Here is a 22,070-nt window from a genome sequence, read left to right on the forward strand (position 1 = left end):
GCCTCCTGGCTGATCAAAAAAGTCCAAGAAAAGCAACATTGATCATTTCTGTTAATGCTTCTCTTACGCTCTACAGCTCCCCGGACTGGCACTGACAATGTTGAGGCAGTCGTCCTGCTGCAGTTGCGTAACGCGTCACGACCTGAACGCACATTGACTCGCAGCACAGACAAGCTGCAACTACAACATGAGTCCAGGCCACGGCTAGCTCTCTTCTGTGCATGTTAGGCACCTGTCAATACATCGTCCATGAGTCATTTAGCTTTCGCTGCCCGACGCCAGAGCTGATTTAAGCCAAGGTGAACCGGCGCCAGCCAAAATCGACTTTGATGCTTTCTACCCTTGAGTTCGTTGAGGGACAGAAATTCTGTTATCACGAACGAATTTCCCGCGCCTTTACCAACCGAGGGCATCATCTAACAGGTTAGCCAGTGCTCTATCCCTGGCGGTACTACTCATACACATCCTATAGGTATGGTGCTCCGAGACAACTTACCAGAGTTAAGAAATCATGCCCCTTCCTGCTTACCGACAGCGCAAGATTCTAAGACCAGACGTTTTCCCCCCACGCTCCTCAAACTATTATTCTTGCGTCGGCAAGACGAGTCGGCGCATTTCCCTCCAACGACAGCATGCGGCTGGATCCGCCACACAAATGAGGCTGACGAAACGAATGGCAAGGAACCACGGTGGCAAATTCTTGTCTGGAAGGGAAAACTGAACAGTCTTGGGGGAAGCTCATTTGCCAATGGCTGGTTAGCCAAACCCCGACACCGAGAATGTTTGCTGTGCTTGTTGGCGGACTGACCCATGCAAGGCAGATAACACCCCTAGGCCATCATCGAGTGGCAGCTACACCAAAACCCACCATCGCGAGGTAGTCGATTTCTCAAACGTTTTAACTCGGCCATTCTGATGGCTTGCGTCTGGTTCATTGTTCATTTCCGGCGATGAAACCATTCTTACAACAACGGTGTCCAGGCCACTTGTTTTGCTCCCAACGCACCCCTATTCACCACAGCACATTCACCTGCATTTTGTGCCAACACATCATGCAGTTTCACCCAGGCGAAACAAGGCTTCAGGCTTCTTGAAAACGAAAAAAAAAACGAGTTGCCACCAAGGCGATGGGGTGACGATGGCAGAAATGATTCTCCGTTGGCCATGGAGTTGCGAGAGTGGTTACGGGCGCCGACTACCCTGGTACATGCGTCGCGTGTGACCGAATTTGGCCAGAATCCCCTTCTCCTCTCCATTTCTCCGAAGGCAAAAAAAAACATTTTCTCTTTGCGGGCGCCATTTTGGTGGTTGTTGGGCGCCTAGTTACATCATATGCAGGTAAGCTTAGGCTCTGGCTTGTTGCGCGACTGCTTCCCTCGCTTCCGTCTGTCGTTGTCAAGACTCAACAGCATGCGACTTGCCGCCATAACGCAAATAGCTGATGTGCGGATTTGCATTTTACTCATCTCTGCTTTGGCACCGGCCATTCGCAAGGCTACCAGGGCGGAATCTCGAACGATTTGTGCATTCCAGGATGCTCGATACGGACAATGCTGTCGATGGCAACGGCAGCTAGGTTCCAGCCAACCCCACCATCGACGTCAGTGGCAAGGACCTCATTGTCGAAAGTCGATGCACTTTGCGATTGCGCCTCCGGAAGTGGAAGCCACACGCCAGGGACGTGGCAGTCCAACCTGCATGGCGGAATGCAGAATACAGGAATTTCAGGCCAAGGAGTTGTCGCGTGAAAATCATGACCGGAGCGCATTCTGTTTTCTACGTCTCCGATCCTTTAGCTTTGGGCAACAACACGTCAAATACGTTCATTCTTGATTGTAGCTCGAGCCTTGCCACCAATCTTTTGAGATTGATTCGGAAATACAAATTGCATTCCTCTTGCTCCTCGGCCGAGGAGATACACACATTATAGTTGTAGCTCCCCGCCATGTCACAGAGGGGTCATCAAGGGGCGCCCGACAAGATCTGAACCAGGCGGCAACTCGCTCTGAGCAACCCCTCGCCATGCCACCAGGGCTCGTTTTCAGCCATGTCATGCCGTCATTTCTTTAATCAAATGACTGGAAATATGGCATCCAGCCTGTAGGATCACATCCTGAAGACCCCTGCCGCTGGCATCACCAGCGTCGTACAATTTGCGAGAGCTCACTAGCTCCCGGAGATCGACCTGAAGCTTTTGCGCACACATGTATGCTCACCGACAAATAAGCGCATTGGGCATATGTACTTCGGTTGGTTGCCTGTTTGGGTTCTCCTTCCGCTGTGAATTATTCCATCGGCTATATGCTGTGCTTACCCCTTCACTCACTCCCCTGACAGATGCAAGAAAAGGGAAAGGGGCAAAACAGCTAACATATTCCCAAGGGCAATTGGGCGAACCAGCCTTCTGCTTGTCACCCGGGCCCAAATTGTACCAAAACTGCCGCACACCCCGTCTTCGCTTTCCGTGGCGGCTGTGGGATTTCCATTTCCATACTACATACAGCCTTGCTTTACAGTAAATGCATTGAGGCCAGAAGTTGTGGCAAATTGCGACCCGTCTCCTCTTACTCCGGTTGCCGCCCATAAATTCGGCACCTCACCCCGTCCCTTTGCCACCCGCGTGATAAACTATCTGCTCAGGTTTCAACCCAGCTAGGAATGCCTCAAGTCCATTGGACTGCCTCTTCTCTTCATATCACAAGAAACATGTTTTGATTCAAAGTCAAGTCAGTGGACTGCAAGTACGTTGTTCCTCAAGTCTCCGCGTCTTGCTGTCGCTGGTGTCTGACCCTGCGCAGCCGCAACTGTATCCTTTGGGATGCCGTGTACAAACACCACCAATCGTTAAATATCTTCTTCATCACAAAACCCCGCATTCACTTGCTCAACATATCCAACTCCCAGCCAGCCTGACCGAGTTGTGGACATGTCCCAGCCTTCCTCGACCGGTGCAGTGCGCCATTACACATCTACACAGTGCGACATAATCCAGCTCTCTATTTACGACGAAGATGTGGCCATCTGATGTTGTTGACGGAAGCAACTATCCCCTTCATCCGGTTAGAGCAGGCTAATCACATCTGGTGTCAGCAGACCTACCGCTTCTTCACAGACCACTACTTGTCAACTTCCTGCCGCGACAGCAGACCGTTCCTACAGCATCAATCGATTTATCGAGCCGTCCCAATACGTACCGCCCCACCATCCAGATCGATACCCAAGGGGCCCCATGGGGTACACACCTCTATCTGTGCAGGACGCAGAAAAGCGCGCGAGACAGACTATTGACAGTGTGGACGCTGTCTTCGCATCTCGCTGACGACAGAGTTATACAGTTCCCAGTACAAATTACAGCACCATATTATCAACATCATGTTTGTATTGACTCAGTATTCTTCGGTTTTGTATTAATATACTTCTATTTGCTACCAAAAATGCATTGCGTCCCACGACTTATACACGGCGTTCTAGAATATGTCCCATTGCCACCCACTTGCCGCATTAGGCAAGTATGCCTTGCGTTTTTTCGCCACGGGCCGTAGCAAATCCTGTCGAATGGTTTGCCTACGTACTTTCATGCGCCTATGGCAGTTTATCCTCTGGCTGTATCACATTTCTCGGGTGGTGGTGTATGACAGATGACGCGGCGGCTTCTTCCGTGACAGAGTACGGCAATTCGCATGGGAATGTGGGGTAAATTGCAACCAGGGGTCAGACTGCCCAATATATCAAGGCCTGTCTACGGAGTACCAGATTTATTGCTCGGGTTCATGCATCTACATCTCCTGCGCAGATAGGACCCCCCGTCGTGCAAGATGCTACTTGCAATACAGTCATTGTCATAAATTGCCAGCCAACACAGCAGTACATGTCCCAGTTGGGGTATATAACACGGCAGTCCATATCTTATCAGTACATACATCTCAGTGCGTTCCACGATGAGCAGACAGATGTCAAAAATACAGGACATAGGAGACAAGACCTTCAGTCTATTAAACGCGAAACAAAAAAAAATATTCAGCCAGGGCAGGATTCGAACCTACAACCTTCTGACTACGGGTGTAATGATACTATAAGGATACTGGTTCGCTGCGTAGTCAGACGCTCTGCCATTGAGCTACCCGGCCTTTTGTGGCCTTTGTTGGAGGAAGTTGGTTAAAACTAATTTAAGTACCGACTATTATACAACCATCCCTTGGTAGGAACGCTACCAGTCTGCCGTCCCCACGATCTAGTATAATACCTACGCAGACAAACAAGCGAGACGACATTCATCCCCAAGGCCTCTCGGTCCCCTCCCATCCGTCTATTCCAGAGGAATCCAAACAAAAACCAGGAAACGACAGTCCGTTTCTAATAAAAAAAACAAGACGGCAGCAAGAAGGGTTGTCTGGGGCAGACCCAGCGCTTGGGCCTGCGTTCCCACCCAACCGTGTAACTGCTGACCAACTAGTTTCTTCTTCTATATCTTCCCTCTTCTTCTAATCTCGCACGCCCCCTTCTTCTTCTATGCGTCTTTTATGCATCGTGACAAAAGGAAAGGGTATTTATTTGGCGATTTCAACTCCACCGGTGGCTCCCAGGGCCTTCTTCAAGTCACCATAGATGGCGAACTGACCGGCAGTCAAGGTACCAACCATGAAGAGACGAGCGCCAATACCAGTGTAGGAGCCACGGAAACCAAGCTCCTTGGCAATCTTGATGAGACGGGAAGTGGTGCCCTCACCAGGAAGACCCTTGGTCTTGTTGATCTTGGAGAGCATAGTGTCGGCGGGCTGAGAGACAATGGCGGCAGCGAAACCAGCGGTCAAACCGGCCGCCAGGTTGGCAACGGTCTGCATACCATCCGAAAGGGTCTCCTTGGGGTACTGGCGGAAGATGGTCTCAGCAGCCTTCTCGTAGACCACAAACTTGGCCATGGTATAGGGGATCCTAGCGAATTGGGTTAGTCGCGTTCACGAGGCATCGGGCACATCGTGGCCCGGGGCCGGCGGTTTCAGGGACACTCACTGCTTGAAGAGGATAGGACCGAAACCAGCGTAGAAGGCGCCGATACCCTCGTTCTTGAGCATCTTGGAGAAACCTCCAATCAGGCCGTTGGCATAGGTGGGCTCGGAGACGAGACGGATACGGGTGGCCTCGAGAGGGCATAGGGCGATGTCAGCGAAGAACTCGGCGGCGGCGGAAGAGGCGAGGTAGACGGCGGTGCGGTTCTGCGAGGCGGTCTCGTAGCCGAGGGTGTTGATCCACTGCTGCTTGAAGAATTCGTAACCGCCGAACTTGAAGGCTCCCTGGAGGAAGTACCCGGCAAAGGTAGGGCCGATACCAGTCAGGAGAGCGCCAGCACCCTCGTTCTGGATGACCTGGCGGAAACCGCCAATCATGCCACGGTTGTAGGTCTTGGGGTCGAGCTGGATACGGGTCTTGACGCTGTTTTTTTGCAGAGAAACGTCAGTATACAAGCGGCGTGTAAAAGGGCCAAGGGGGACGCAATTGCGCTCGGCCTCTCAAACAAAAGGGGTTGCGGATGACGCCATATGCAGCAGAAGGCGTCGGGATCGAGAGGAAAAAAACATACACATCGACAGGAGTAAGACCACCGTGGGTGACGGAGCAGCAGACGGCACCGGCAAGGGCGAATCGGGAGTACAAGGCCAGGCCGGAGAGCTGGGCAGGCTCGGCGGCCTTGACATTCTGGACGATGGCATCGACCTTGGCCGAGCCAGTGGATTTTGCGTCGGTGGCCATTGTGACTGACGGTTACGAGCTTCTTCAGACGGGACTGAAGAGAACAGGTACAGAGTGGAGTTGGGGTGGAAGAGAAAACAAAAGTCGAGGTGTCGACGTGGAGTGGGTTGGGATAAGAAGGATCGCAGAGGGAGAGGAAGAGAGAGAAAAAAAGCCTGCGCGGCTACGAGGTCTTTTCGGCTGTCTCACGGAGGAGCGGACAACTGGCCAAGGGACGGGAGAAAAAAAATTGTTGCTCGTTCGGAAACAGTCGGGTCTTCCCATTGGACGTTGCGGCCCACTCCGCCCTCGCTCAGGCACCGCCATCAGCCACTCTTCTGTTTCTGATTCTAACGCTCGACTGTTGGCGCCGGCTCGGTCAGCCCGACGAGAAGCGTTCCGTCTAGCGGCTCGCCTGGTAGAGATGGTAGAGATGGTATCTCCAACGTCAACCAACCACCGGGAATGGCAAAATATGGCAGAGGGCCTTGTTCTTCTCAATCAGCATCAGGACTCGGTAACGCGGAGTACTCTTGACACCATTTTGCCCCATCAACGGGACGGAGGAGTCGCGTTTATCTGCGCCACACCAGTCAATCAACCCCGTACTCCGTTCCATCTCCCATCGAGATTGCTTTTGCTGTGGCTGGTGCTTCGTGCCGGGAATACCTCGGGTGGTACTGCAAACCATTCAGCAGGTCAGGCACGCCAACGTGTCCGTCCCAGCCAGCTTTGATGGTGCGTCTCCTTGTGAAACATTCCAGATGTCATGTCTTGTGCATTCCCGCCTTGTGAGCCTCTTCCTCATGTGATTTCTACCCATGTTCCTGGCGGCAGTGAGGACGCAGCTAGAACCTCCAACCATACGGACTTTTTACCAATAAAGTTACTGCCCGCAACACTCTGTCTGATGCCCCCAGATAACTGAAACGTCAAGTTGCGTCACACTCAACCCCAGCGAGTGAGTGCATGGTGCGCCATGGCGATCCCTCTCGGTCGACCAGCTGTATCAGACCTACCCTATACCTATCTTCCGAAGTAGTCGTGCTAGTCTTTCTGTACCCCGGTTCTTGTGCTGTAAAATCGTGAGTAACCATTGCCTGTCTCTTTATCCAATACGTGCATGTTTAATCCACGTCTGGTCTGGAGGTGTATCTGAACGGATTACTCCCTACCAATGGTCGGATCTATCCGGGCGTCGTGTCTTGCAGCCTTTGACCCGCCGCCAAACTCGTCGTTGGGAGAGAATTCAGCATGACCAACAAAGGCAGCTCCCATAATAGGAAGTTTTTTACATGATACATCCTGTCGGTCTGGCCGACTTTTTGTCTCAATACGCAGACTGCTTAGGACCTGCGATTTCGCTGCCTTCAATTATGGATACATGGCTGGATACAATCCCACTTGGGTTAGTTCAAGATTAAGTACCTATCACATGAAGAAATTCCCGCGCTTTTTGTATAGGAAGATTGTTTGTGCTTTGCAATCAATTAATGATCAATCTTCCACGGACAACGCCAATGAAGTTGGTGTATTTTTATTTATGCATCTCTTCTCCGCTGGCATCATGACCCAACTTGCGGGTTGCAGTTGAGTGTCTGGGTCTCCATTCACGGACAATGGTCTTAACTCCAAGGCTATCTCCGTTCAATATGACGAGTCTGGTGGACTATTTTGCATTACAAATGGATAGTCGTCTCGAGTCCCGCCACTGCCGATATTGCTGCCAAAAGCCGATGTCAACGGCGATAAGCCCGTGTTTGTAGTGACGCCATGGAATTTTGTGAACCTTATTAGGCGGGAGTTAGGCGCGCAGTTAAGCGCTGATGCCTCGACGTTCACCGATGGCTCCGTCAAGTAGATCGCGTCCATCATGATACGGTGGGTATCGCCGGATGACTCGACTCTGGTCCGCCACTCTCAAGCCCCAAGCCAGATTGGTGGATCGCGGCCAAGTTTACTTCGTAGAGCAGCATTGATCAGCTGCGGGTTGTCGGCACTGCAGCAAGCTGCCGATGGGATGTTCCTTGGTGCGTGCGGGTCAGAGCAGGCCTTTGTATCGAATGCGACAAGGAGCGATGTCCTGATTCTGGTTGCGTTACCCCGTGGCGCCCAGCTCTGGAAGAGTGCCGCGGTCATGGAAGGCGGTAAACCCCACTTTAGGCAGTCTGAATAGACTTTCTCGGGGATAAAGTTTGAGGGAAAAACCATGGAGATAAGTCAAGGCTATGGCGATCGACATGTACAGTATAAAGGGTGTTGCCCCCCTCGTGCTGCAAATCTTTGTCCCTCTTTTGCATACCCTTCTCTCACGTCCTACCTGCCCCATTACCGTTATTCCGCCTTTAGATTTGACGCAACATCAACTGTTATACAATGACCGATTACAAGTTCGAAGGATGGATGGGCCTGGATGCCGAGTCCGCCAAGGGCAACATGGTCTGGCAGGAGTACGAACCTAAGCCATGGGAGGAAACAGATGTCGATATCAAAGTCACCAATTCTGGTATCTGTGGTTCAGATCTGCACACCCTCAGATCCGGCTGGGTAAGCATAGAATCCCGTGTTTTAACTGTTGAAAATACCTTGGGTCGGATGTTCAAAAGACTTTGCCCTGGCGGTTTCTGTCTATCAGGTCGAATATAAATTGCTGACATCTGTCTTACTGCACAGGGCCAAACCCCCTACCCTTGCGTTGTCGGACACGAAATTGTTGGTGTAGCCGTTCGGGTCGGTTCCAAGGCCGAAGGTGGCATCAAGGTCGGTGACGTGGTTGGCGTTGGTGCCCAATCCGACTCTTGCCTCGGCCGTGATGGCCCCTGCAACGAATGCAGCCATGATGCTGAGAACTACTGCACCAAGGTTATCAACACATACGCCTCCGTACACAGGAATGGTGGGAAAGGATATGGCGGCTATGGTCTTTACCACCGGTGCCCGTCGCACTTTGTGATTAAGATTCCTGACGGGCTTGCCCCGGAGTACGCCGCCCCTATGCTCTGCGGCGGCGTGACTGTGTACTCGCCTCTCAGGCACTTTGGAGCTGGCCCGGGCAAGAAGGTCGCCGTGGCGGGGGTTGGTGGTCTTGGACACTTTGCTGTCTTGTTTGCCAAAGCTTTGGGCGCAGACGAAGTTGTAGGAATTTCCCGAAAGGCGAGCAAGAAACAGGAGGCTCTCGATCTGGGCTGCGATGACTACATCGCAACAGAAGATGACAAGGACTGGGGAAAGCACAATGCCCGCCGGTTTGATCTCATCATCAGCACCATTTCCTCCGAGAAGGTAAGCCGAACCTCTATTTTTGCTATTGTGCATGATGACTTGACTAACATGCGATTAGATGCCTCTAAGCAGTTACATTGACACACTGAGGTTGGATGGTACACTCGTCCAGGTTGGAGCCCCCGAAGGTCCCGTGCCCTTGAACATCTTTAGCATTATTCCTGGCCGTCGCCGAATTGCCGGATCCGGTATTGGCAGCCCGAAGGAGATTCGAGAAATGTTCCAGTTGGCCGTGGACAAGAAGATCAAGCCATGGGTTGAGAAGCGCCCAATGAAGGATGCTAACCAGGCCATCGTTGATTTGGAAGACGGCAAAGCAAGATTCCGATACGTGCTGCAGAATTAGAATATGTTGCGGGCATCGTATTCCATTTTAGAGCCAATTTCGGAGGCGGGGTCTATGCCGTAAAGGTTGCCCGATGTTTCTGGGACGCGAGATTCCATGGAGGCTGAGCGGAATGATTAGAGGAGTTTTGGGTATGCCCTCCAGATGTAGAGCAGCAGCAAATATCACAAAAACCGCATGTGAAGCACATGATACGCAGTCCAAGAATGCCCTGATGATCCACCGGACTCGAGGTTAGGCCGTGATTGTTTTAGGGCTGAAATGCGACTGTAGATAGGCACCTCGGAGCGAAGCCGATATCGTATTCCCTCGGTCGACGTTGAGCCGAATGCGATGTGGTTCTATTTTGAGAGGGCGCACCACAGGGGCAGGCCCACGAGTGCCAGAGCCCCAGCCGGGAGTCTAATTGTGCCATCTGGTATTAGTAGCGTCAAGGTAAGGGTTGGGCTCTTGGTTATGGTGACATGGAGATGCACAGGACGCTGTCATGTCTTGTGATGGAGGGGTCGAGAGGGGAGAAAGTGGATATGGATGGGCGGCCGGGCTAGCCTGAGTGATGCAGTAGTCTTCCTCGTATTCAACACATCAAGTGGGAAGGAGCTATCAACGGTCTGGCCCAGGTGTGACTATGCACGACTCCAGCTTCGTGAAGCCTTTGCTCGTTCAGGATTTTCTTTCCTCGTCCTTCAGCCGTATGCGGTTGATGTCTTCTCTCCCAGCCCGCCATGCCTGCTGTGATACCGTGGCGTTATTTCTTTTATCGTGCTCGAAGAGGACGCGGGTCAGCTGCTCCATACCTTGGTAGCCAATGCAGGGGCCGTTGAGCTGGTAACACACGTACCATTCGATGTTGCTGAACAGAGATTGGGCTGCAGTACGACCTATGAATGCAGAGCTGGCAGTTTATTCTCGTCGGTCTGGTTTGATGACGATATCTCTCAACTGAGCTGAGCTCCAGCTGGAGTGCTCTGGCCATCGGATCGTGGAAGGATGTTCAAACAGCCAACCAACGGAGTCCCACAAAGGAACGATATCATCAGGCGGGTGAACACGAGGTTTACCCTAACACAATACTTGGGTTCACTAGGACAACGAACAAACCGCCTGGCCCGCAGACTCAAGTGCTGGCTTCTCAGGCCAGCGCTGACCGGCCGTTGACAGACGCCAGGTCGCCACCTAGCAACCTGCTCCGTACCTCATGCATGCATCATCTCATCACCACCATTTCAATCAAGCAGCCCGACAGTGCCAAGCGGACGGACTTTGTCGTCTAGCCTCTCCCCCAATCACGGCTCGCAGGACCTTGGACAAGTGACCCATTTACAGCAACCCCTGTTATCGGGGGCCAACCCGAAGAGTCGCGTTGCTCCAAAGACAAAAAATTATCTGCAAGCGATTGAAAGTCACGCATCGAATCATTCAGACAGGTCCGGCTAGCTTACGGAGTAGCTTGGCGCTGATCCTCGTGCCATCCTTCTCGAACATCATTACGGACGTCATTGATCGAAAAAGAGCTATGTATGTGTGATGAAGGCCGAAATGGCGCAGTCAAAAATAGATGCAGGCATATTGACAATCAAGAGACGGACCATCTAGCTTGGCCAACTGCGATCCTTTGTGTACCTATGGAGTAGGTATCTCGCTGTTCAAGGATTTTATGTAGCATCAAAACCTGTGTTGGCGGTTTCCAACCTCAGCGCACTGCTCCAGGACACGATTTCTCTCACTTTAGAATGAAAGTCCCAGTATCTCATACGATATTTGTTGTATCCTGCGGTGTTAGGTCTTTTTGAGGGTAGTGTCTTACTGAGTTGATGTTTGACAGGCATGCGCGATGCAACACGAGAAGTGGCGGGTGGTGGCCAACCACTAACTCCAGTTCCAAGCTCAATCAAGAATCGGCTTCTATTCCTGCATGATTGGACAAGAACAGGCCTGTCAGTTTCTCTTTCCTAGCCCTTGGGAGGCGCGGGAGGGAAATCGAAGGAAAATCTCTGCAGACTCGTTCATCAGGCAGCCAGCCCACGATTCTGCCTAGTGTCACGACATGAAGGGCGCATAGCCTTTTCGAAGCCAGGTGGATGGGTTTCTCCAGGAAGTTGCGCCGTGTTTTCTCGGCCAATACGCAATGTCGCGATTTGGATTGCTTTGGACAGCGACATGTTGACGTCGTCGAAACCAACTCCCCGCAATGGCCCGCTGGCAAACAGAGAAGCAGCGAAAAATAACGCATGATACTACAATGTACACCGCACTCCGTCCTGGCAAACAAGAGAGGAGCCTGTTGTTCAATCGGGAAGTGTTTCCCCTGTGCCCAGAGAGCGGCGCTCTTCGACCCATCTTGACCCGGCGACATGGTCGTAGTGTGGTTTTGTCCCCGCCGCCTCCAAACCATGTCCTTCGAAAAGGAAATTCTGCCACGCGAAAGAGGAGGCTCTAAAAGCGCCGGTTCCTGGCCATCGACGCCTCCTTTCAGCTCAACTTCAGCCTGGCGCCCAGGCAGGTTGGACCGTTGGGCCAGTGGGATTTGGGAACGCAGCAACCATGCGACGATGACGGCACAAACGCCCCAGGAAATCCGCACTGCTAGTGCCGAATCGGAGTTTCCCACAGGACGGACCCATATTTGGATCGAGTCCGGATGAAAGAGGAGGAAGGAATCCATCATGTCCTACAAAATAGACATTGCAGCTTAACAACCAGCCTTGCTGGACCTCGACAGCTCAGGTTCCCGCCCAACCCTTGGAAGTGCAGTGGTGGAAACACGACGATGTTGCCGCTATGCCATGATGGGAAGCTAGGGGGCGTTTGGTACGATGCTGGCCCTTGTACATTGGTTGGCTGCCCATGATGGTTTCTCGCGGGTTGACCTGGCGCGGTCGGATTGGCCTCGCATTGTTCGGCACCAAGACGAGCCATCCTGGCAACGGGCGACTGGTAACCTGACTGGGCCTTCTGGCTTGTTTAAAGTGGTCGGGCGAGCGCCGCCGAACATGACGCACCCCTGCATCCCCACGCCCAATCACACGGTTTGTCAAGCGCCTCGGATGGCCAACGCTCGAGGTGTGGGCTATGGCGGCGATGCAGGGTTACTTACAGGATCTCGTATTTCTGATTTTTCTGGCTAGCAACCAAGGCTGGCAATAGCCGTGTCTGCCCTGTTGGTACGAAAGAAGTAATGGTTTTGACAAGCCTGCTTGGCCTCGGAACCCAGCCCGGATCGCTGATAAAAGGGACTGGACGCCTTTGCTCCGGGAAAACTTGTTTCTGGTTTCTTCCCATATTTCACTGTCGTTTGTTATAAAAGCCTTTCGTTACAAAGACACTCGCTATTAGTCACTGCTTCAAGCCCCCGTTAGGACCCCTTCGTTATAATAATAACCTGGCACCCAAACAACCTTCGAGATGAAGGCTGTTTTCGTTGTTGGCGCTCTCGCCGCCTCTGCTGCTGCTCACACGTATCCAAACTGCGAGCATGACAACTGCTACCGCGCTCTGATCAAGGACGGTCTCCAGGACAAGGCCAAGGCCTTTTGCTTCGACTGGCTTGCTGGTACTACTACTGCTGCCTCTGCCATTCCCACCGACTTCAGCAACTGCAACGTCCAGGCCGCCAGCTCTGCTTGCTCCTGCGTCACTTACACGGCTACGCACACAACTGGTCCTACTACCACCTCTACTCCTCCTCCGGTCACCACTACAACCAGCGAGAAGCCTCCTACGACCACTCCCACAACCAGCGAGAAGCCTCCTACCACTATTCCTACCACCACCAAGACTGAGCAGCCTCCCACAACGACTCCTACCACTCAGGCTCCTCCTACAACCACTGCCACCACCGAGAAGCCTCATACCACCAGCCAGAGCACCACCAAGTGGACTACTTCCACCATCTACACCACCAAGACTAATACCATCACCTCATGCCCTCCCGAGGTGACCAAGTGTCCTGGCGGTGGCCACACTACAGTCGTAACTGAGACCATCCCCGTCTCTACCACCGTCTGCCCTGTCACTGAGACTGAGGCTCCTCCTACGACCACTGCTACCACCAAGTGGACTACTTCCACCATCTACACCACCAAGACCAACACCATCACCTCATGCCCTCCCGAGGTGACCAAGTGTCCTGGCGGTGGTCACACTACGGTCGTAACTGAGACCATCCCTGTCTCTACCACCGTCTGCCCCGTCACTGAGACTCACGCTCCTCCTCCTCCTCCTCCCGCTGGCAACCAGACATCTACTCTCTACACCACCCAGAGCTATACCATCACCTCTTGCCCTCCTTCTGTGCCCAGCTGCCCTGTTGGCAAGGTCACCACCACTGTCTACCCCACTGGCACAACCACCATCAAGGGCTGGACCTCTATTCCCGCTGTTCCCACCCAGCCTACTGGAGTTCCTCCTGTTCCTACCCAGCCTACTGGAGTTCCTCCTGTTCCCACCCAGGCTACTCAACCTACTGGCGTTTCTCCTTCCAAGACCAATCAGAACCCCCCTCCTGTTGTCACTGCTGCCGCGGGTCAGCTTGTCGGAAGCCTCGAGTTCGTTGCCGCCGCTGCAGGCCTTGCCGCTCTCTTCCTGTAAGGGAAGGCTGCAATATATAGCCTTGTAAGGGCTTCGTTTTAAGATAGCTCATGAATTTTCTTAACTTCTAAGCTTCTCTAAAAGAGAAACGATTTTGAATGTAAATATTAAATTGAACCAAGGGATTCTGTCTCTTTTCGGTAGTTGAAACAATGCTAAGCTATTTCTGGGCGCCATGGATCAGAACGGGACTAGGTAGGATTAATACGAATAGTATTATCTGAAAATAGAACTCGTCATATATACTATGTGACTGTGCTGTGCCAACTTGTTCTTGTTCGGGTTGAACCAAATTGCCCCTGGGGACTCTTCCAACATGGTCAGTGCTTGATCTAGGCTGTGTGCAGGAACCGCTCACGTGGCTACGCCAGGATGGCCGAATATGACAATATGACTACATGTGACATGACGCGACGAGATTTGTCAGAAGCACGGGAAATTAGGCTCTCGTCATATTGGGCTGTTGGCTCCTACAAAAAATAGTCAAGCTTGCTTGATGCTTGTGGGAATGCACAGGTGGGTGGGCCACGCTAGACAAAGACGGCCCAAATGACTTTATGCAGTGCAATGGTCAGTCTGGTTTGTGCGTTTATGAATGAGGAATAACATGTCGAGTCCGTGTTGCTCAGGACACTGGCTGGACCAGACGATTGTTCTTTCGTCTGTGTGCTTGTGCCAATGGGAGTGTGAGAACCGAGCTGCATGTCGCACGGGTGGTAACCAACCCTCACGTTTCACGCGCGGACGTTTAGAGGGCTAGTGAGTTGACGCGGAATAATCAGATAGGGCGAGAAATGCGGTGGTTGAGTTTGCCGAATTGGGCGGGCTTCGGTTGCTGTGGATGGGATGCGCAATTTTCTTTGCGGCCCTAGTTTGCAACCGAAAATCTTGCTGAACTAATTTCTCGGGATGACCTGAATTGGTTCGCCGTATTGGCAAAATGAGGAATCAGGAAGAATCCATCCGCAGAGCATACTCGTGCTGTTGATGTGGACGGTTGTAGTATTGCGTTTTCGGGTGAACAAGACGGGGCTTGCGAGGTGGGCTGAACGCCGCCAAAGAAAGAGACTACCGTCGTGAGTTGCATATTTGTACGACCAGCTCGGCGGCAAAGTGCCATGCCAGATTCAACTCTGCCTGTGCGGGACGTCGGTGCGGTCGATGTCTTAGATTGAAAAACGCGAATGAGCTACGTACGTAGTTGGACGGGGATTGGGGATGCTGGACGATGCCTGGGGACCGATAATAAACCAGACGGCGATCCTTGGACTGTCTATGACGTGAACACGCTGCAAGCCAAGGGGCTGTGTTGGTTCCGAGAGTGTTGGGCGGTTTGATCCGTAGGCGAACTGCTAACACTGAAGTCGCAATAACGGGGCAGCATGTGCCACATGCGGGACATGGAGTATGGGGTGAGAGTTCATCTTGTCTGTGATTGTGACTGGCTTGGCATCCGACGAAATGTCAAATGTATGTACGCAGTGGCTCTCACGATTCGTCTCTCTCAACGGGTGGAAAACCAATCCTGCAGGGCAAAGCAGCCAATTCTTGTGCACGTTAGTCTAGTAGTACTAGGAATTGTAGGTACCAATTGATATTTTCCAACTTGAGTGCTGTAGTCATGATAACGACAATTGAGGTTCGTGAAACAGCACAGCCACGGTAGGTGGCCGAACTCCGAGATGTGGGCCTGCGGTCCTCCTCTGGGGGCACATAGCGCATGGCTAAATGTACTTTGTACGTGAAGAAGGTGCATATTTGTGCCGATTTATTGTCTGGCGTCGATGCCGTGGCCGGTTCACTGATTATTTGATCGACGTCGGCGGAAAAAAATGGAAATACTTGGGCAGCTCCAACTCCCTCATATGCGGGTTTGACGTTTGTGGACGGCAATGCGAACGAGGCCACAACCTTCCCGACGAGGCGCAGCACAAGGCAGGCGCCGCACAAGGCAGGCGCCGCAAGGCATCGCGCAACAGGCTGACTGCGGGAGGTCACACTCCGTTGTTCTTTCCTTTTTGGGGCCTGTGCCTAACATTGGCCAACCCGGAGGCCATGTCCACTCAACTGCCACTGTCTTCCGTCCTGCCATTGGCTGTTCAGTCTCGTTTGGGGGCTGCCCCGCTCCTCCCGGCGCCAGCAGGCCATCAGCCGCCATTGACTGTGCCTCACTGGCCGTGACCTTCGACCCTCAATCGTCTTCACCACCATGCACCATCGCATCGTTTCTACCATTGCTAAACTGGTACGGCCCGCGTCCGCGATGCCGGCTCGCTATCCATTGACCCCGCCTTGGTGGAGGCCGCTGGTGGATAGACTAGATTTCTAGCGGGCGTTTCCCTTTGGAGAGAGCTAACCATGCCGCAACCTTCGCCAAGTGCTTCGCAGATTCTAGAGCTAGGGGTGGCTCAGTGCTGACAATCTGCGGCCCAGAATGAGGCTTCAGATGGTTTTGTATAAAAGGGCAGCCGCAGCGCAATGTCTTGACTTTGTTCAACCGCCTCGACCATCTCTTCTGCTTGGCATGGGACCTTGGACGAGGGTTTATACCTCGTTCGAAACCGGTCCATAACCAACGTCTGCATTACAGAACCCAAAACCCAGTCTCGACGGGCCTTATCCTGAACACACCATCATGACCAACTTGAGGCCGTCACCGCCCAAGCTGGCGATACCAGCCTCGCACGGCTCGCCGTCTGCAGTTAGTGCTACAATACAGACAGGACGTCCCTCCATGTGGAGTAAATCTGCCCAGAGGAAGATGACGCGCCTTTATGTGTATACCACACTACCATTGGCCAAGATTGTCGCTTTGGTTCATTCTCACACGCCTGGGACGGCGCCTGGGTGAGCTCATACTCATTTCATACATCTTCTTATGCGAGGTGTCGTACTGATGTGCAGCATAGTCGTGAGTCGGGCCACAAGAAACTCAACATCCTCCTAGACAAGGAGCCACGATGGTTACACCCAAAGACTGATGAAGATATGGACCGTCGCATAACTGAACTGGCCAACTCTCCCACCAGACTCAAGTCGGCTGAATATGCTGCCTTTGGCCCTTCGCGATCCATCTCCGACAATTTGTCGATATCCCCCAGCCCTCAGAGACTCGAGACGGAAGACAGCGTGAGCCCAGCGCCTTTTGATGTCTCGCCTCTGCATCGACCGGCCGCGGCTTTTGCCTCACACCAGCCAGCAGATGGAGCCTTGAACTTTTGGGTTTCCCCTGGCGCTCGGTCCTCCATGGCAATGTCACCAGCTGAAGATGCAGCCGATCCACCGCATTTCGCAAAGTTCCTCCGCCAGACGACATGCCTCTCTAACGCCACCAGCAATACTACTGGTTCGTTCCAACGCGTTCTCTCCGATTTCTCAGAACCTTACGTGCAGACTGTCAAGAGGCTCGTGAAACGATTTACGGCTCCAATGGGTAGTCGGCCCGGCTTGTCGCCTTACTCAGAAGGCAGTTCTGCCATTGAAACCTGGGCTGATGAGGAGGATTGCCCTCCGGAGTTCGATGGTCGGCCCTTTCCTATACCAAGCGATTTCCTAAATCTGGACGAGTACCAGAGCACGGGAGTGTGCTACTCTACCCATGATGTTCATGATAGACGCCGATGTCTTTGTTTCATGCCTCTGGATACTTGTGTGCTTCCTTGGGTGACTCGTCAAGGGCTCACACCTGTTGGGCAGCGACTACTGTCCAACGGACCGAGAGAGCAGGATTTTGGCCCCAGTGATTCTTTTGGTAACACCGTCTTGCACTTTCTAGCCGCCAGGGGTTCCTACGAGTTGGTTGAGCGTTCCTTGAGGAGTGACTTGTGCAAGTCCCGGATTGCAGCGAAGAACTCTGCCGGCCAAACGTTCCTTCACGTTCTAAATGCATCGATTCTTAGAAATCCGGACCATGTCGAACATCTGTTGGACATCGTCACAGCAAGAGGCTATGACATTCATATGAGGGATCATTACGGTCGTAGCTTCTTCCATTTACTTCAAGCTGGAGGCCACCCAAAAGAGCTTATCCAGCGTGTCTCACGGCGTTGCGACGGCAACTTCCACATGGCAAGAGATGCGTTCGGCTTCACTCCTGCCAGAAATAGCTCAACCATGATGGAACTTGACGAACCAAATTTCGTCGGGCTTCAAGACTCGTTTGGTCCAGCGGCCTTTACCGACGCAGGGCTTACAAAAGAAAGCAAGCTCCTGGAAAATGTCCGCAAGGCAATGCTGAATCCTTATCTGCAGGACGAAGAGGGCCGCAATGGCTTGCATTGCCTGGCCATGGCTACTTTGAGTGAGGCTTCTGTGGTCAATAAGTACCATCTACAATCATCCCAGAGAGACAAGGTCACCAAAAAAGGAGCAAAGCCCGAAAGGGAACTCGATTCTAGCTCGTCCAAGCTCGGGCTTCGCCTAGGGCTTCTCTCGGGGTTGTTGGACGCTGGCGTTGACCCTAACCAGCACGACAACAACGGCAACACGCCACTGATGACGTTTGTAGCCGAGCTGCCCGAGGAGGATGACTACAAGATTCCGCCTAGAATCTTGCAGCTGTTAATCGCCAGGGGGGCGAATATCCATGCCAGAAACAGGCGTGGGGAAACAGCGTTACACATTGCCGTGCGGTGTGGAAGGAAGCTGGCGATGAGGGCGTTGTTTGAGAAGGGGGCCAACGTCCACGCCAGAGACTCGGCAGGGAGAAGCCTGCTGGATGTTGCGGATGTTAAAATGCTGCACTGCGACAGCGACGAACACATGCGCGAGTATGCCCACTACGAGGCCTGCAGGGCTTGGTTGAGTGGGAAAGGTTTGGCGCTGCAGGGGCCAAGTGTTCTTGATGAATGGGGCGGGGGGGTTCGTGCCTAAAGTCTGGTGTTTTTGATGATTTGGAGCAGAACATGGAGATTTGTTTGAGCTGTTTGTGACCCTTGGGAGTTTGGAGTTTGGCAATAGACGGCGTGAGGATAGGATACCCAGTGATTAGCTATATAGACGGACACACGGAGTTGATTAAGAGCTTGAATGCAGATTTGCCTGGTATTGGTTAGTGTCCTGCAAGAATTGGTGACATGATGGGAAGAAATGTGGCGAAAATACTCTGTTTTCAACTCGATGGTTCACCGCCAGCTTGGGCCGTGCATTTCTATGATGCCGAGCAGCAAACCATGGTCATTTGGAAACAGGAGGGCGTTTGCCATGACGGGTACGGTATGTGTGCGTAGTGGGCAAAAGTGCGGGCAGTGCCCGTCATGAAAGATGGCCCCTTTGAGAAGGGATTCTGGGCCTGTTTTATCCAGGTTACAGAGCGGCGTGTTGGGAGTGTCGGGATCGCCGCTCAGTCGAAGATGGGCATCGCCGGGTAACGAAGGACTCGTCGGGCTTGGGGAGACCCAGTCGGTTATGATGCGTCACGGCGCTTCGACGTGCAGTGGCGCACCGCATCGCGTTGGGAGTTGATGAAAGGCCAATCGTGCCGCCACGTAGTCTGGCCGAGATATCCGCACGGAAGATGGGCGGTTTGGTTGGCTTGGCGTGCCTGCTTTCGCCTTGCCGCAGGCCCTTCAATATACCCTTGGCGTCTCAACGCAGATAGTTTCGGTGTTGGCGCCAGGAGAGCTTGTCGCACCGAGTGTCGGTACTTGTTGGCCCATAGGTTGGCATCGGCCTGTCAGTTTTGTGGTGCAGTCGCCTGCGGCTCAGTGTCGGCCGTCTGCTGGAATCGGGGCACTTTGGTTGGCTAGGCTGGTGGAAACTAGTCCGGTAACATCAATTGAAAGGGCGGTCTGCCCAATGATCTCGGGCGGGATGGAGGCATAACTTATCTTGTTCAATGTTCAATGCTGTTTGCTCCTCAGGCCAGAAATTGCACAGTTGCAAAGCCCTCGCTGCGCACATAGTACATACCATGTCTGCACAAACGCTCAAGTCTGGTCTAGTTGGGCCTTGCCAACTTAAAAGCTGCTTGTGCCCAACCGGCGACAACCCAGCGCCTCAATGCCCAATGTACCTCCGACTACAATGTCGAAATGCTTCGTGAGAACCCAAACGCTCAAGCTACCATGAGGTCGCGGCATATTAGTTGTGGTGTATGCTCAAAAACCTTCTCGACACCTTTCAACCTCAGACGCCATGAGGAAATTCACCGACAGCCTCAGACGTACCCGTGCAAAATCTTGACGTGCAATCGCCACACTAGACCTTTCAATCGTTGGGACAACCTCCTGGACCATATAAACCGCGTTCATCAGGGAGGGAATACAATCCACGGCTCTCGGGACAGTCTGCCCGGCGACACGAGCCAAGCTCCAGGAAGAGGCGGCGACGACGCACGCGTGCCCAAGAGAAAGCGCGAGTCCGACGACGGCGGGAAGCTGGTGCACAACAACTCCAAGCGGACAAGAGTAGACGGCGAAACCGGTCTGGAAGGAGTCGACACTGACGCCCGGGACCGCAGACGCCTTGACAGGTACATGGTGGGCTGGATATGCGCCATGGGAACCGAGTACGTCGCCGCACAAGAGCTGCTCGACGAGGAGCACGACGCACCGGACTTTGTGTCCCCGAACGACGTCAACCACTACACATGCGGTAGGCTCGGGAAGCATGACGTTGTCATTGCCGTGCCGCCCGACGGTGAATACGGAGCGTCCTCGGCGGCCCAAGTAGCGACCAACATGCAGCAGAGCTTTCCTAACATTCGCATCGTCCTCATGGTAGGCATTGGCGGCGGCGCACCGAGTTCCAAGCACGACATTCGCCTGGGCGACATTGTGGTGAGCGCACCGCACGCCGGCGGCGGCGGCGTCTTCCAGTACGACTTTGACCACACCACGCGTGACCTGGCCTTTCGACGGGTCCGGTTTCTAAACCAGCTCCCGAGTGTGCTGCGCACTGCCCTGGCGGGAATCCGGGCTCAGCATAGGAGAAAAGGCCATCGGCTGGAAGAAACCGTAGACGCAATGCTCGACAAGAACCCGAGGCTGCGGGGGGAGTACTCGCGACCGGCGCTAGATACTGACAGGTTATTCGAAAAAGTCACCGACGGCGCGGGAGGTTGCGCGGGTACATTGTCGAATTTGGTGCCGCGACGCGAACGCACAAAGGACGAGGATAACCCTGCTATTCACTATGGCTTGATTGCGTCGGCGAACCACTTGATCAAGGACGCTACGATTCGAGATGGCCTCACGGCAGACAAGGACGTCCTGTGCTTTGAAACGGAAGCAGCAGGGCTCATGGACCGCTTCCCGTGTGTAGTGATTCGCGGTATATGCGATTACTCGGACTCGCATGCAAACAAGGAGTGGCAGGGCTACGCGGCCATGGTGGCGGCGGCCTACGCAAAAGACCTCCTTGGTCAAATAGCTCCAAATAGGATCCGGGCCGAGAAGAAGATATGTGATATTCTACCAGGTAACTCTGCGGCCTTGCCGGTATCCTGTGAATACACACGTCCTAATACGGTGCGCAGGCCTTGGTACAGATGCAGCAGAGCAACGAGGTGATATAAAAGAATTCGTCCCGAAACACAGCGGCGGCGGCGGGGAGAGGATGTCGGCGCATGAGCAAAATCGGCACCGGGCGGTTCGTCACGCAAGCGCCGCCGGGCCATGGGATGGGAAGCGTGAAACAAGTGCGACATGGACGCTTGGAATTGGCGTCTCCAGCGCGGGTGCTTCCGATCATGGTTGAAGCGGGAGCGCGGGTGTTGTGGCCGCGGTGGATGATTGTGCAAAAGTCGGTGTTGACCAAGGGTGTCGTCGGTCGTAGTCTGCAGTAATTGACGGCGTCGATTACGATTTGCTACTACTTCTTCTCCAGGGGCAATGTTATGCCATCCTTACTGGGTCTTGTCTTTAAAGCTGGCTCTGGTTTTATATACGATATTGTAATCTTGTACGAATAGGCAAGAGCTGTATCCCAAAGCACCCAGGTATTAGATCTGTATGCTCTGCTTGTTGCGTTGCGTGGTCTGTTGTGGTCAAGTTCTCTGCTGAGTTAGCCAGGCACGTTACGTGGCTGTCAACGGCCACACCTGATGGAGTGCTTGCACCACCAGTTAGATGGGTCGAAAAATAAAAAAAATCCAACGCTTGATAATAATTTACTTTTATATGTA

General features: G+C 53.2%; 5 protein-coding genes and 1 non-coding gene across 6 annotated transcripts; 5 read left to right on the plus strand and 1 right to left on the minus strand.

Moving 5' to 3' along the window:
* The first annotated feature begins 4,018 nt into the window (after positions 1 to 4,018).
* On the plus strand, positions 4,019 to 4,127 carry G6M90_tRNA00000052. The gene has a single exon. It is a non-coding gene; the product is annotated as a tRNA-Arg (tRNA).
* Positions 4,128 to 4,547: 420 nt separating this feature from the next.
* On the minus strand, positions 4,548 to 5,748 carry MIR1_1 (Mitochondrial phosphate carrier protein; the record flags this gene model as incomplete). The annotated part of the gene is made up of 3 exons (XM_014687743.1): positions 4,548 to 4,932; positions 5,011 to 5,430; positions 5,579 to 5,748. 3 exons carry the CDS (start codon positions 5,746 to 5,748, stop codon positions 4,548 to 4,550), a joined length of 975 nt encoding a protein of 324 aa, XP_014543229.1.
* Positions 5,749 to 8,103: 2,355 nt separating this feature from the next.
* ADH6_1 (NADP-dependent alcohol dehydrogenase 6) lies at positions 8,104 to 9,355 on the plus strand (the record flags this gene model as incomplete). The annotated part of the gene is made up of 3 exons (XM_014687744.1): positions 8,104 to 8,274; positions 8,401 to 9,009; positions 9,068 to 9,355. 3 exons carry the CDS (start codon positions 8,104 to 8,106, stop codon positions 9,353 to 9,355), a joined length of 1,068 nt encoding a protein of 355 aa, XP_014543230.1.
* A 3,405-nt stretch (positions 9,356 to 12,760) lies between these two features.
* G6M90_00g033020 (uncharacterized protein) lies at positions 12,761 to 13,945 on the plus strand (the record flags this gene model as incomplete). Its single annotated transcript, XM_014687745.1, has 1 exon — positions 12,761 to 13,945. The coding sequence occupies one exon, from the start codon at positions 12,761 to 12,763 to the stop codon at positions 13,943 to 13,945; it is 1,185 nt and encodes a 394-aa protein (XP_014543231.1).
* A 2,635-nt stretch (positions 13,946 to 16,580) lies between these two features.
* G6M90_00g033030 (uncharacterized protein) lies at positions 16,581 to 18,817 on the plus strand (the record flags this gene model as incomplete). The annotated part of the gene is made up of 2 exons (XM_014687746.1): positions 16,581 to 16,792; positions 16,855 to 18,817. The coding sequence occupies 2 exons, from the start codon at positions 16,581 to 16,583 to the stop codon at positions 18,815 to 18,817; spliced, it is 2,175 nt and encodes a 724-aa protein (XP_014543232.1).
* Positions 18,818 to 19,977: 1,160 nt separating this feature from the next.
* On the plus strand, positions 19,978 to 21,643 carry G6M90_00g033040 (uncharacterized protein; the record flags this gene model as incomplete). The annotated part of the gene is made up of 2 exons (XM_014687747.1): positions 19,978 to 21,364; positions 21,423 to 21,643. The coding sequence occupies 2 exons, from the start codon at positions 19,978 to 19,980 to the stop codon at positions 21,641 to 21,643; spliced, it is 1,608 nt and encodes a 535-aa protein (XP_014543233.1).
* Between the last annotated feature and the right edge of the window lie 427 nt (positions 21,644 to 22,070).

Source organism: Metarhizium brunneum, chromosome 2 (assembly GCF_013426205.1).
Source record: "Metarhizium brunneum chromosome 2, complete sequence".
Taxonomy (NCBI): domain Eukaryota; kingdom Fungi; phylum Ascomycota; class Sordariomycetes; order Hypocreales; family Clavicipitaceae; genus Metarhizium; species Metarhizium brunneum.